We start from the raw sequence: 14969 nt of genomic DNA, 5'->3' as shown, positions 1-14969 counted from the left end.
ACAATGTAGCGGAGAGCGGAATGATTGGGGCTTGTGGGAAAGTTATAAGCCACCCCTTGTTTCTAGGCAACCATAGACAAAATTGCACAAAATTGTGCACTGAGAGTGCACAGAAAAGACGGTTTGTCAGAGCGTCTGAACATACTAATCTAAAAGTTTTAAAAATGTTGGAATGTTTTAGATTAGTATGTTCAGACGCTCGGACAAACCGTCTTTTTGTGCACTCTCAGTGTCTAATTTTGTGCAATTTTGTCTATGGTTGCCTAGAAACAAGGGGTGGCTCAACTTTCCCACAAGCCCCAATCATTCTGCTCTCCCCTATGTTATGGTTGCAGCTTGATACTCTATTATCATTATTATTAGTATATATGTTGAGTATTATTCAACATGCATGTACTCATGTTTTTACATGAGATTAATTAACGTCCATTTTAATACATTTTAAAAGATGAAAATGGAAACGATAGTTAATCTATTCTCTACTGTCAACATCACTAAAGTTAGCTACAGAAAGCTAGCTCACATCAATGTTAATGTAAACACGTTAATGTAAAATTGTTGGCAGCCAGCGAAATGATGGTAATGTGTCCGCCATGTTTACAGTTAGTTTGTAAAACTTACCATTTAAATTAAGTGATTTCAGAACGCTCTATGACGATGAAACCAGAGCACTTTGAAACCAGAGCAGATTTCCAGAGTGTATTTACGAACACACCCCTTGTTTATTTTCTATTATTTTATTTATTTCTTTCTTTTTATTCATGTTCACATGCTATGTTCAGATATGATACACTGTGTTCAGAGACTCAAGATAATGAAACAGATGCATTGACGCAGAAAACCTTTTTGGGGGGGGAAAGTCATATTTTGAAAACGGTTTATTTTAGATCCAAAGTGATTATTCCCAGGGATGCACCACATCCTGAAATATATGTACATATTTTAGTTGGAGACATTACTGTCATGCCCTCACTTTAAGATCGCCTCAAGTTAAAAGTGGCTCAACTCACCCCACTCTCCCCTATATACAGTACATGGTGCAGTTGTGCAGGTATGAAGATGGGCTTCAACTGTTTAGCCAGTTTGCTGCAGCCAGTGCGGTCCATAACATTTCCTAACCAGTATTATTAAGTATTGTGACAGGTGTTTGTATTACAAACGGTAAGGATATGGAAGAAACAGCAATAGCACATTATTCTACACTTCAACATCTCTAAACAGATCCATGCACGGCGGGAACATTCACTTTTAGAATCCGAACACAAAATCATCACTTCCGCCGAGGACGGCCGCTTGTTTATCATAATGAATCATTGCCAGACGCAGACCTAGACTCTATCCACACTAGTTGACTTGCCGCCCCCGTCCAAAAGTCATGGATGAGACGACCAGTGTTTGTTTATTCATCCAAAACGCATCGCAGGAATTGCGACTGTGACTTAACGATTGACAACGCGCAGGTGTCCGTCAGTGGTGAGCGCACTACTTATTACAGCCTACCGTTTTTGTCTTTGTTTATTGCTTATTATTATTAATAATGCAAACATATTGTTTTCAGTGGATATGGATTGGATTGGATTTATCATTTAGCTACTACTACACGTAATGCATTACATCTTAAACCAACATTTAACAGGGCTATAATGCAACTTTATCATAATCTATAATTAGAATTGTAATTGTTTTACAGAGTATAGGGTTTATTTCATTACATTAACGTTGCATGTTTTTGCAAGTCACTGTCTATCCACATCTGGTATGGGTGCTGCTACTGTACTGCTGACGTTGGCCATTTTTACCGGGTTCCACCAGCCGCCTTGACCCGTGACAATCGCGCAGCATGTCCTTACGTAATAGAAGTGTTTTTATTGACCAAGCTACTCAAAATGTGTAACCTACGACTACTATTGTTCAATTCAAAGCCACCAGAAAAGACAGGGTTGTTCGAGTTGGTTCATTGATTATAAAGTAGAGTTAGGTTACTACTGACCACAATATACCAGAATAATTGTTATAGGGGTAGGTTGTCGTATACACATCCCTGTTGCAATGATAACACAAAGTCCTTTGCAATCTACAGCTTTACTGATTTACTATCTGGTGTGTGTGTGTGTGTGTGTGTGTGTGTGTGTGTGTGTGTGTGTGTGTGCGTGCGTGCGTGCGTGCGTGTGTGTGTGTGTGCGTGCGTGTGTGTGCGTGCGTGTGTGTGCATGTGCGTATGCGTGCGTGTATGCATATGCATGTGTGACTTCTCAACTTCCATCAAATGACGTGCTAAAGTCAAATGCCCTTTCCAGACGGCTGGTAACTGGACTCTGGGTCTATTTGGGAGGCTCGGACGTGGTCCCAGGACACTGTGCTCTTTCCTTAACAAACATAAAACACTGCTATTTTCTACAGTCTATTAAAGTTCTGCATTCCATTTCAGCCTTTAGATTTTAACCCAACATTTGAAGTGGTGTAAGTGGGCTTTAGCTATGATAGTTAAGCTGATTTTCCGTCACTAATACAGGTCTATAAGTAGCAGACCTATGGATCTGGCCCACCATGCTCCTCTCATGCCTTTCCTATCTTGCCTTTCTTTTCTAGGAACCCAGACAGGACCTACACAGTCAACACACACAACCTACACAACCTACACAACCTACACAACCTACACAACCTACACAACCTACACAACCTACACAACCTACACAGTCAACCTACACAACACACACAACCTACACAACCTCGTAGACAGGACCTACACAGTCAACACACACAACCTACACAACCTACACAACCTACACAACCTCGCAGACAGCCTGGCCTTTCTGATTGCAGCATGGCATCCAGGCGGGGAGAAATACCAGGTAATACATTTAATTATATTTTGGGGGGGTTTTATTTGTATATATATTTTTTTTTTAAATTTGTTTTTCAGATTTTATCCCTTTTTCACCCAATTTGGTATCCAATTGCACCCAACCTAGCATCCAATTATCCCCTGCCTATTGCGTAGGATCCGCCGCACGACCCCATGGCCGGCAGCCCCAGAGGAGATCGCCAGGCAGACTAGCTGTCTGGCTCCTCGAGCCCGACACCGTTACTCCAGCACCAGACGGGGGCGGTGTTGCACGACGGATCCTTGTCCCCCCTTGGGAGCGGCCGCTCAATATGCCGCTCCCTGTGAGCCCCGGCCATATCCGGGTCTGGCGAGACCGGGATTCGATCCCAGTCCCCGGTGGGCAGCTTGCACTAGAGGCTAATGCTTAGACCGCTGCGCCACCGCGGGGCTAATTATTTGTATATTTTTAAGTACAATGTATTTGTTTATACTGCTGCTGCTGATGATGATGATGTTGATGATAGTTACGAACTCCCAGATCTTATGGCTCTACGTCTAGGGGGTGTAGGGGGAGCCGAAACATAAAGGTGTATGTTGCCACTTATTGTGGGAGGGAAAACGAATAAATGGCACAACACGAAAGAACTAAAGTGCAATTATTTAATACGAAAACGGTGGTGAGGTACAGACTATGAGCGGTACAATGAGGAATTAAACAGACGGGCAGCCCTCTGATTGGAGGATGGGCAGCCCTCTGACTGGACAGGATTGGAGTGATGAATGAGGGAACAGATTGGCCAATGATGACACCTGAATGTAGAATGACAGAGGAGGGTGCCCCGCGGTGGCGTAGCGGTCTAAGCACTAGCCACTAGTGCAAGCTGCCCACCGGGGACTGGGATCGAATCCCGGTCTCGCCAGATCCGGATATGGCCGAGGCACACAGGGAGCGGCATATTGAGCGGCCGCTCCAGAGGGCGGTATAGGACTATTTCCGGACAAGGATCCGTCGCGCAACAGCGCCCCCGGGGTGCCGGAATAACGGTGCAGGGCTCGAGGAGCCAGTCAGCCCTCTGGGGCTGCCGGCCACGGATCCTACGCAATAGGCAGGGGATAATTGGATGCTAGGTTGGGTTCAATTGGATACCAAATTGGGTGAAAAAGGGATAAAATCTGGAGAAAAAAAAAGAAGAAAAAAAAAGAAGAATGACAGAGGAGAACACAGAAGGGAAGGAAACACAACAAGGACACATGTGGACGTAACAATGATGATAATGATGATGATAAGGAGAACCAGCATTCAGGTTGTAAATAAAGCCTGCCCTTGTGTTTTGTCTCATGTCTTCGTTGTTGTGTCTGTTGCTCAGCCCTGGAGTCTGGGATGTCAGGACTGTTCCAGGGGTTATCGTCCCCTGTTGGAATGACACGGCGCACCTTCAGCTACGACGAAAACCTGGATGCCCACATGCAGTCCCCGCCGCCTGACATGAGCTTCAACACCCTATGGAAGGACCCTGTCCTCCCTAAGAGGAAGTTCAGGATCGGAGAGGTGAGGCTCCCTTTGACATCAGAACCGTGCTCCCTATTCTCGTTCCCAGACACTTTGCCCAAATGTGCGAAAGTTCTGGTTGGACCAGCGCATCAAACTTGGCCTTCATTAAGCCAATAGAAAGTGTTGAAAATGGACCGTGCGTAGCCATTAGCTTTACTTCACATCAATCGTCTCCCACAGCATTCACTGTTTGTTTGTTTTATTTGCCATGAAATCAACCTGTCAGTCAAATGTTGGAATTTGGTATGTTTTGCTCTAGGCACAGGGTCAGCCATAGTCAGCGACCCGGGACCAATTAGGGGTTAAGTGCCTTGCTCAAGGGCACATGTAGCTCCCTCCTGAGGCGGGGATCGAACCAGTGACCTTACGATTGCTAGCCGGCCTCTCTAACCTCTAGGCTACCGCCAGCCCCCTTTAATGTACAGTAAAGCCGGTTTTCTGTAACCTAGCCTACTGTTACTCTGCTGTATGTCATGGTGTCATACGTTGTTCATGATCTAATCCATGAATGCTCATGACCAGGAGGGGGACGGTGGGAAGCTGCTGACCCACCATGGAGTTCAGTTTGAGGGAGCAGCTGCCGCCACTGCCGCTGCCAAGCCTCCTGCCCATGTAGTCAAGTCCAAGGCCTCCTCTCTCATGAGCACACTCATGATCAGTAAGTACAACACATTCCAACCTTATTAACATTTCCATACAACATCATGGCGTTCATTTACAGAGCAATTCCAAGGGCATTAAAAAAAATAGCAATAACAGATTCAGAAATGATCAAAACGATTTCCATAACACTTTTATACAACGGTTAGCACATTTATCTATCAACATTTCACAAAAGAAAGACAATACAAACTTTTTATGAATGTATTTTAATGGAACTATGTTTTATTGTAAGTGTATTCATCCAAGGAACAGTTGTTTATCGGTTGCTAAGCAACGGTAATAATGTAACTTCGATAATGGTAATACAGTATATACAAACGCGGAGTAATGTGAAAAGATGTGTCAACATTCCATTTAGCCATGCGTATATCATGGATATTGGCACGGCTGGAACACAAACTGACCAATAGAGACAATGGACCGGATCTATCCGTTGTATAACGTGTGTTACATGGTATACTAACACCCTCCCTCACTTTGAAACCCATCCTTTAGAGCAGACCCAGGAGAGCCTCCAGAGGTTTGAGCACCAGGCTGGGTTGACTGACGCAGGCTACACCCCCCACAAGGGCCTCTCCGCAGAGGACCCCCGCTTCCACCTGCTGGTGGAGGGCCCCCTGCCTGTGAGTATGCAGGAATGGAGACCCCCGGGGGATACAGTAGACTGTTCCCTGTGGCCGTAGATCTAGGATCAGCTTACCTTCCTTGCTTAAATAAGAAGGAGTCATGCAGTAGGAAACATGAATGTACAGTATGCCAGCTATCTAACCGTCATTCACCCATATATGTAAAAACCGTTGCTGGTTAACAATGCAGTTACTCACTATTATTAGGTACCGTTTATTACTCGTGTGTGTGTGTGTGTGTGTGTGTGTGTGTGTGTGTGTGTGTGTGCGCGCGCGCGCGTGTGTGTATGATTAACCTATTTTATCAACCCCATGGCCCACCCCCTTCAGAGACCAATGAGGCTGTTCCAAGTTCATTGAACCTTTTGGGGCCCAAAGTCAAGGTTTGAAGCTGCTATGCAGTGGAATATCGACCCGTGTTCAAGAGGATAATTTGATTTGATTTACAGCAACAAGGAAAAATAAAGAAAAAGATGGTCGTTTTTCTGGTAGGGCACATATTATTAGTGGATAACCACATATCCTTGTGTGAAGGACTTATTAATAACAGTGCTTACTCAATGGATTTTTATTTTGTGAAACGACTATGTTAGATTTGTTTATGAATTGTCATCCACAGAGTAAAACCCTATGGTTATGTGTCTGGTTTGTTGTCAGGGGTCTATGTGCGTCAAAGGTAATATTGACTATAGAATTAGAATGGTAATATTGACTATAGAATTAGAATGGTATTGACTATAGAATTAGAATGGTATTGACTATAGAATTAGAATGGTATTGACTATAGAATTAGAATGGTATTGACACTTTGGTAAACAGATTACGTAATGATGGATGTTCTTGAGTGTTCTGTATGCTATGTTGCCAGGCAACGGCTTTAAATGAGACGAGCCCTCTTCTTTTCCCGAAAGAGCCAATCAACGAGCTTGTAACAAAGGAGATTTTTGGGGCCATATTGTTCGGTCTGTGACACATTAATCCGGGTTTCTTTTTGTCTAACTTGAGAAAAATAACGAACAATGGACAAAATGAAAGAGTGGATCGGACTGGAAAGTCAAAGAAATATTTTCATGAAAAGGTATTTCATCATGTATATTTGTATAATTTGTTTTTCGACAACAACAATATCCTGCTTTGGTCTAGGGAGGCCTTTCTCTGTTTAGCTAGCGAGCTAGCTGGTTTGTTATCGATGTGTTGATTAAGGTAGCCGTGTTCTACGTTTACCAGCGTTGTTAGTCGCGGTAATATTATCAACAAACAATAAACAATTGTGCGGGATCAATAGTCAGTGCTAGAAGACTATCAAACGGCGTGGCGATCTAGCTAAAGCTAGGCGCTGCGTTTCCTGCCAACTCCGGTGCCAACGTCAGCTGTTTCGGTGCTGCGGCCTTTAGCGGAGTTCTGTTGTTTACTGGAGTTGCACTATTTGTTGGAAATTGCCATTAACAATGACCATGTTTACGTTGTGCGTTGAACTATGGTCGACAGAGTGGCACATTGCACATTGGTAGTAAATGATTTACACTACAGCAAGATCGGGGGTGCTAGCTAGCAATACCTGGGCAATATAGAGGCTACGTTGAACAGTGGGTAACCGAACCTCTACCTAACGCACGTCATATTCTATAACTAATCAGCTGGTTTGAATGTCAGACGTGGATTCCACACCACACTGGCTCAGTTCGACCGTGATTTATGTTTGGGGTTCACGTCCAGAGCCAGGGAACTTTAGAGTCAAACGAGACCAAACCCAGGAGACACACAGTCGAGCCATGACTACCACAGAGAGCAGCAGGCTGAACCATCGAGTACTAGAGAGCATGGAGGAACACTCACACACAGGCGTGGGATATTCCCAGATGGAATGGAGAATGAACATAGAGAATGTCTTGCCTAAGATAGTCATTACCAAAATCAACAGAATCCGAAAGGTAAGCTTGGAGCTGAGCGTGATCTTATCTCAATTGCCTGTGGATTAGATTAGATTCGACTTTATTGTCATCGCAGAGTACCACAAGATAACGAAATGCAGTTTAGCACCTAAACATCTAACATCTAGCATCTAACCCGAAGTGCAAATAGTGATATAAACGTGATAGTGTACAGCAGGGGTCGGCAATTAGGTTTGGCCTCGGGCCAAATTTTTTTTGAGCCACTAGATGGCGGGCCCGAACGTTTTTTTTTTTCTTTTTCCTAACACCAGGGGAGCCACCCCTCCTAAATTTCGTTGTTTGGTACCTGTACTGTAGCAATGACAATAAAGACCATTCATTCATTCCATTCATTCATTCATTCATAAGTAATTGATTGTTAAAAAATGTGACACGTTCTAATGCTTTGACTTTTCTTTCGAAAAATGTACACATCGCTAGTCAACTAACACAGCTTGTTTTGTGAGCCTGCTAACAATGTAAAGTAGTGTTGTAGTTAACTAGGTAACAATGTAAAGTAGTGTTCTAGTTAACTAGATAACAATGTAAAGTAGTGTTGTAGTTAACTAGGTAACAATGTAAAGTAGTGTTGTAGTTAACTAGGTAACAATGTAAGGTAGTGTTCTAGTTAACTAGGTAACAATGTAAAGTAGTGTTCTAGTTAACTAGGTAACAATGTAAAGTAGTGTTGTAGTTAACTAGGTAACAATGTAAAGTAGTGTTGTAGTTAACTAGGTAACAATGTAAAGTAGTGTTGTAGTTAACTAGGTAACAATGTAAAGTAGTGTTGTAGTTAACTAGGTAACAATGTAAAGTAGTGTTGTAGTTAACTAGGTAACAATGTAAAGTAGTGTTGTAGCTAACTAGGTAGCAGTCCAATCCATTACGTTGCAGTATTTTGGCTTGACTAGCAAGTTTGTGTTGTGATTCTCAACAACGTTGAAACGTAGTTTCACCCTTTTCCATAGTTTTGAATAATAAATGTGTGGACTGACGATGTAGCGCAGCCTAGCCTATTCTAATAATTATTTAACATACTTTCATTCTGAATGATTCCCCCCTCCTCCCAGACAAGGTCACATTATTATTGGATTGGTTGTTTGCCTGCCGGGTGAAGTTAGCTAAACATTTAACCTGCTAACTAGCAAGAGAAACATCATGTCACTCTCCAAAGGTGTAAAGAGGAAAGTTGACGGTGAAAACAGGGCATTTAAAGAGGAATGGACAGCGAACTATAATGTTCATCCTACCTGGTTTCATCAACGCAAAGCCGTTGTGAGACTCACATCTTCCGTGCTCACAATGTTCCCTTTCTATACATGCGAGTCGTCCTTTTCCTCAATGAATGTGATAAAGACGCACGAGAGGAATCGATTGATGCAAAAAAAAACTTGAGAACTGCCTGCGGATTAAAGTGACGTCCATATAACCAGATATCAAGCAAATACTGACCGATGGGAGATGCCACTTTTCACATTAAGTGAGTACCAAGCCTGTCGTTATTGTATTTAATAACCTAATTGTATTTTTTATATTTTGAATGAATGGCTCATTGTAATTATTATCCCTAATAGCGTGTTTGCTCTGTCGTTTCAGGAGCATAGGCCTATGCACCACCACCCCTCGCATAAGCGGATTACTTTTCTTTCTTTTCTTTTTTTCACCGATTTTGTTGTCAATGTTTTTCAGAATATTAAACTGAATTTGCTTTGTTACTGTTCATATGTGTGTTGCAGTCACATATACGTAAACATTACGTTTGAATTATTTACTGAGCTGGTGTTATTTTTTTCAAACCACACACGGCTATTTCAGCACTACACGTTGTCCACCTACTTATGATTCACTATGAGGGGTTCAGCGTCAGTGCGCTTCGGTGCACCCCGCTGCCTGATTGTCTGTCCCTGTGTCATTCACTCTCAACATGGATAAAAGTACAATAAGCATTATTCAGGTGGAGGTAGATTCTCTATTCGGACATTATAGGCGCTATATGTGGGACTGTCGGTCCGATATTGTAAAAAAAAAAAAGAAAAAAAAAGAAAAAGTGGATTCTCAAAATATTCTGCTGGGCCAAATATTATTGGTGATGGGCCAGCAATGGCCCGCGGGCCGCCTATTGCCGACCCCTGGTGTACAGTATGGTATGTACAGGAGAGGATGGTAGTCAACTATATACAGTTAAGGTAGCTATGTACAGGTACACCAAGATCTACAGATGTAAATACAGGCTATAGAGGCAATATATATATACTATATATATATATGTAAATAGAGACTATATTAAAAAGAGGTAGGCCCTATGTGCAATGTGCAACGGTAGTATTTCTAAACAGCAGCAGTGCAAAGGGTAAATAAATAGGCTGTAGCATGTTGTATTAGAATTGTTAGGTGGGTGGATCTTGTTCAATTGCCTAGTTGCCCCAGACAGTTTGTGATATTAGCCAACTTTTATTGCTGACCTTGTCTGACAGTACAGTCTGGTGCAACCAGGAAAGGTCTTCCATCTATTGTTTTGGCTGTGAGGGAACACTCCATGTCACAGTACCTGGTGTTGTTATATAATAAAACACTTGACATGTAGTGGTCATCTAATATTAGGCTGATAAGAAGGGACACCTGCAGGCCAGACAGCCGTTATAAGGACACTGGTCAGGGCTCAGGTCCAGTGGACTTATCTTGGAGGTCAGCCAGAGAAGTGTCCCTTTGCTTCACCCTTTTACTGTGATCAAGAGCAACAGTACAAAGAGACAATGCCGGGGGTGGGGGGAGGGTTTACATGCTCCATTTAACGCCAGGTGTCACAATCACGACCTGTTTCTGTCAGTGCACGTGTGAGTTGGTGGGTTTGTCTATCCACTAGGGATGGACGGTTTCCAATTATTGAAACCGAAAAACCGTCAGAGAGTAAAACCGCGGTTTTCCGGTTAACCGAAAAATACAGTAAAAAAAAAAAAAAAAAAATTTTTTTTTTTTTTAAAGAGCGCCAATTTCAAATAATTGAGCCCTACTGCTACAATACACTCATGTCGAACACCATTAAAACACCGTAAGCACAGTCGCAACACATTTAGGCTACTTAGTTTCACAAATATAAGTGGAAAGGCAGACTTTTGTAAGCTACACCATACATGAAAACACATGAACACTTAACACACCAGCTCCGCTGATCCAGGGTGCACGCCTGCACGGAAGATCATCTCTTGGAACAGCGTCTTAATTGAATGAACTGCTTTCTCAATATCTTGGTTCTTAGACAAAGTTTCAGCTGCTGCTCAATGTATTTAAATATTTGAATACTGCTCAATAATCACTGAAATATTAGACTTAGAATTATGCAGTGAACATACTTAAAGCTTTTCATAAAAACCACATGCCGCGAGACTGACTCGTCCTGAACTGTCGTAAGTCAATCAACAAAGAATGCCCCATCAAAATAAAAGTGCCCATGGTAGAGCTGTCAAAATAGAGCTTTCAAAATAAATGTACTAATACAGATAGAGATAAATACAGAACTACCTTTGCGTCACTAAGTGACCGCGTATCTTCTGAGACATGCGTTCTGTCATCACTTTCAGTAGCGCCTTCACACACAGTGGCGCTGTGCACAAACACTCTTGATCCGTATAGCTCTTGTTTTATTATATTGTGGTTTAGTAAATACTGCACTTGGAGTTACATTCAATGCATGATTTGTGCTATAGAACATAAATAAAGTTTGATTGATTGATTGATATCAAATCAAATCACATTTTATTTCTATAGCGCATTTCTCACAAAAGTGACCCAATGCGCTTTACAGAGAGCAGCGAAAATGATCTTATTAAATGTAAGCGAGTAATTGTAAAAAACCTTTCCTATCTACCAATAACTGAAAGCAACTATCTTTCCCATAGAGTGATTCGTTACCCTTAAATATAATCCCAATTAGATATTAATCCTCAGTTATTCTTCACAACTGACCAAACCTCTCACTCATTGCGCGGCAGATTCAGACTGTATCATTGTTATTTTCACACACGACAAACATGTGACATGTTCCAGTTTTATTCTTATTCTATTTTATTCTTCTAAAAAAAAAAAAAAAAAAAAAAAAACGGTTTCAGACGGTTTTGATAAAAAACCGTTTCTATTTTTATAAACCCCGGTTTTCGGTTTAACCGAAAAACCGTCCATCCCTACTATCCACCAGTCTCAATAATAAACAACACCTTGCTAAGCCTGACTTGTGTTTACCTCTTTGTCTCTGCAGAAGTTGAGAATGCCAAGCGGGGACTTCAAGGAGGACAAGCTTACGACATCAGCTCAATCCACCCCTTGTGGCACCCCTTCCGTCACCCCCTGTGTCACCCCTTGCGTCACCCCTTGTGCCACCCCGTGCAGCAGTCCCCTCCCCTCCCCATCACTCAACCGCAGGTGAGCACCAAATGCTGAATGGCTGACGCTCATGAACAGGAACTGTTGTTCTGTGTTTACTCAAGCCCCTGGGCCTAGGTCTAAATGGGTAAATGTGGCTGATTGTCAATAAGTAATAAGCATTCATCCATACTGCAGATGCGCCCCACTTATGTTCATATGTTTTATGTTCAAGTTTATAACTTCAGTGTAACGTCTTTTAAGGTGGAGTATAAGTACCAGCCTCTAAGTCTCTACTGTTTGTTGTGTGAATACAGGAGCTGGTTCAACCCGAGTCCTGCACCCTTTCTCACCACCCCGGAACTCAGCAGTCCCAGCCCCATTCCAGATATGGGAGGAAACGAAGGAGGAGGAGGAGGAGGAGGAGGGGAGAGGTGGAGCTTCTTTGGAACACGCCCTGTAGTGCAGAAGTCCTCCACTGACCCGGGGTCAGAAACCAACACAGGTGAGAACAGCCGTTCCCTGGAGAAATCTCACAATTTGATATTGTGAGACTGAGTGAGCTTTGTTTTAAAAAAAGAAAAGTGACCCAGCCACAAATCCCCCCCCCCCCCCCCCCAAAAAAAATCGCCCTAGAACCTTGTCACATGACATCACATGTCATTGTCATGTTCTTCTTCTCTCCCACAATAGGCTTCACACTGCAGTCATACTTTGGCCTTCAGAAGTCCACCACCATGGAGGGCATCAAGACGCAGGTCAACCTCATGGCAGAGGACCCCGCCAACTTCAAATCCCCCAAGATTGAGATCAGCAGCGTAGAGGGCCAGAGAGCTCTCCAACGGCCACACAAACTCAAACCCAGAGACATGAATGTTCTGACGCCCTCTGGCTTCTGATACCCCCCCCAATCCCCACTCCCCCAGCTGGTAGCAGGTCTACTATCCCCCGTCTCCTCTGCCTCCTGGAACTCAGAGACGGAGAAGACGGAGGACGAACTACAGAATGAGCACATGTACCCCACTGATCCTGTTGTCTGACGTGAACCCCCCCCCACCCCAACCACTGACCCTGCATAGACCTTCCCACTGTAGTGCCACTGCCCCTCCATTCCTGGTCCAATTAAAGCACCAAACGGAGCGATTCCATTCAGCACACCTCGAGACGGTCTGCCTTTCTTCTCTTGGTGTATTGCTTTGGGTGCTATGTTATGTAATGCCCTGTTGTTGTTGTTGTTGTTGTTCCCTGGTCAGTGATGGCATCATGAGATTGAAGAGGCTTTCATGTCTCATGGGATCCCCTGCTGTGCATAATTGCTAGGTGGTTGAATTCAGCTTCCCTCTGGATAAAGGCCGATTTAAGCTTCTGCGTCGAATTTACGTGCGTAGCCTGCGTAGACTACGTAAGGGGTCTCACATTTTACACTTCTGCGTAGGTCGCTCTGCAATTACACCGTCACATCGCTAGGTGGCAGTGTGTTTTCTATGCCCCTGTGCTGTGCCTCTTCCGGTTAGGAACTCAACGGAGCTCAAAGCTCAAAGCGGCATAATAGCGATATTTTTGTTGTTATGCTTGTTGTAAATAAAAGTTCTATGATGCATTGAAATGACATTAAACTAAGATAATACGATGGTTATCATAATTTTTCAAATCTTTATTAATAAGTAATTACAGAAAAAGTAAATGACATTTCTGTCATGGCTTCTGCATTTTGGCCGACGAGAGAGTCGGAATCTTGTCGGAATCATGTGCTACCAAGCGGACCAATCACAGAGCTTACTGTTGCGTAGAAACGGACGCGTTCTTAAATTTTTGGAGATGTGCACGTCAACCCTCTCCGTAGGCAACGCAAGGCCACGCGGGCCACGCGTAGCCTACGGCGTCGATTTTACGCAGAAGTTTAAATCGGCCTTAACACCACTGTACAGCACCAGCCATTCACTATGCACTACTCAACCATCTCCTTGTTCACGTTTTAGGATTTATCTTACGCTCTTTATAGTTGGATAGTGTTTTGCTGTGTATGCTTTTATGTTTGTTTGTTTTTTTAAGGCAATGTGGTCTTACTGACATTGTTCCTAAGCTTGCAGCCAGTTTTCTATTGGCGTCTTTGCCTTCAGTTGACTTTTTGTATTTATTTGAAAGAATATCTTAATATTAGTTTTAGTTGAGTTAATCCATGGACGAAAGAGTGCTACTGGTATATTGGAATTAATGTTTTTATTTTTTTATTTCAATAATAACATCCATATTTCACATTGTTTTGCATCAAATGAATATTGCTTAGTATTTAGCAATATCGTAGGATAATTACCTATCCAATGTAATGCTTCAAGAATATATGGGGACAAAAAGGCAAAGGCATAAATAATGTGGTCCTTTGAAATGAGTTTTTTTTTATATACCATTATTTAGATTTTTTGTTCTCAAACTGGTTAAGAATTACAATAATGAATTGCACAAAGGATTCTGCTTTCCCATTGACTTCAGCTGTAAATAAACTTGACACTAATGAAAGCATCCCGGTGTGTGTTGTCTGAGTTCTTTTTTAAGAAACAAACAGCATCTACTTTTTGTTGTTGTCAGACATTGTTCTCAAATGTGGACCCCCAATTGGACCCCCATGTTTAGATGTACCATGTTTATCTTTATAGCATCATTAGGTCAGGGAGTTACACTAGTAATGTACCATGTTTTACAAGTGCATCCTATGACACATGCCTTATCATCTTGGACTATTTAGAAAATGGATGTGTATGGCAAAATTACAATCAATTAATTCCAATGGCCACAAGGTGGCGCACAAACCACTGTGCAACAGTTCCATTATGTCCTGTGTCTCAGCCATGATTTCAACCAGGAATGTACTTTCCAGAGTGAGCAGGTGGAGATCAATCAAAGACCCCATGCCCACAGTCCTGGTCAAGGACTGCCTACCCACCCTCTGCCCCTACATGGTGGACATTATTAATACCTCCCTGCTATCTGGCATAGTCCCCACCAGCTTCAAAACT

General features: G+C 42.8%; 1 protein-coding gene across 2 annotated transcripts; it reads left to right on the top strand.

Annotated features, from left to right (window-relative positions):
• The first annotated feature begins 1342 nt into the window (after positions 1-1342).
• Positions 1343-14468, top strand: LOC308154603 (putative monooxygenase p33MONOX). Of its 2 annotated transcripts, XM_080527767.1 has the most exons (8): positions 1343-1473; positions 2590-2852; positions 4195-4376; positions 4902-5037; positions 5538-5665; positions 11852-12015; positions 12273-12460; positions 12649-14468. In XM_080527767.1, the coding sequence occupies exons 2-8, from the start codon at positions 2825-2827 to the stop codon at positions 12852-12854; spliced, it is 1032 nt and encodes a 343-aa protein (XP_080383893.1). In that variant the 5' UTR covers positions 1343-1473; positions 2590-2824; the 3' UTR covers positions 12855-14468. The 2 variants fall into 2 exon arrangements, with proteins under 2 accessions (XP_080383893.1, XP_080383894.1); XM_080527768.1 differs by lacking the exons at positions 1343-1473; positions 2590-2852; positions 4195-4376; positions 4902-5037; positions 5538-5665 and adding an exon at positions 6954-7599.
• The last annotated feature ends 501 nt before the right edge of the window (positions 14469-14969 follow it).

This window comes from Nansenia antarctica (genome assembly GCF_963989245.1).
Source record: "Nansenia antarctica genome assembly, chromosome: 3".
Taxonomy (NCBI): Eukaryota; Metazoa; Chordata; class Actinopteri; order Argentiniformes; family Microstomatidae; genus Nansenia; species Nansenia antarctica.
This window is presented reverse-complemented; position numbering and strand designations above follow the sequence as displayed.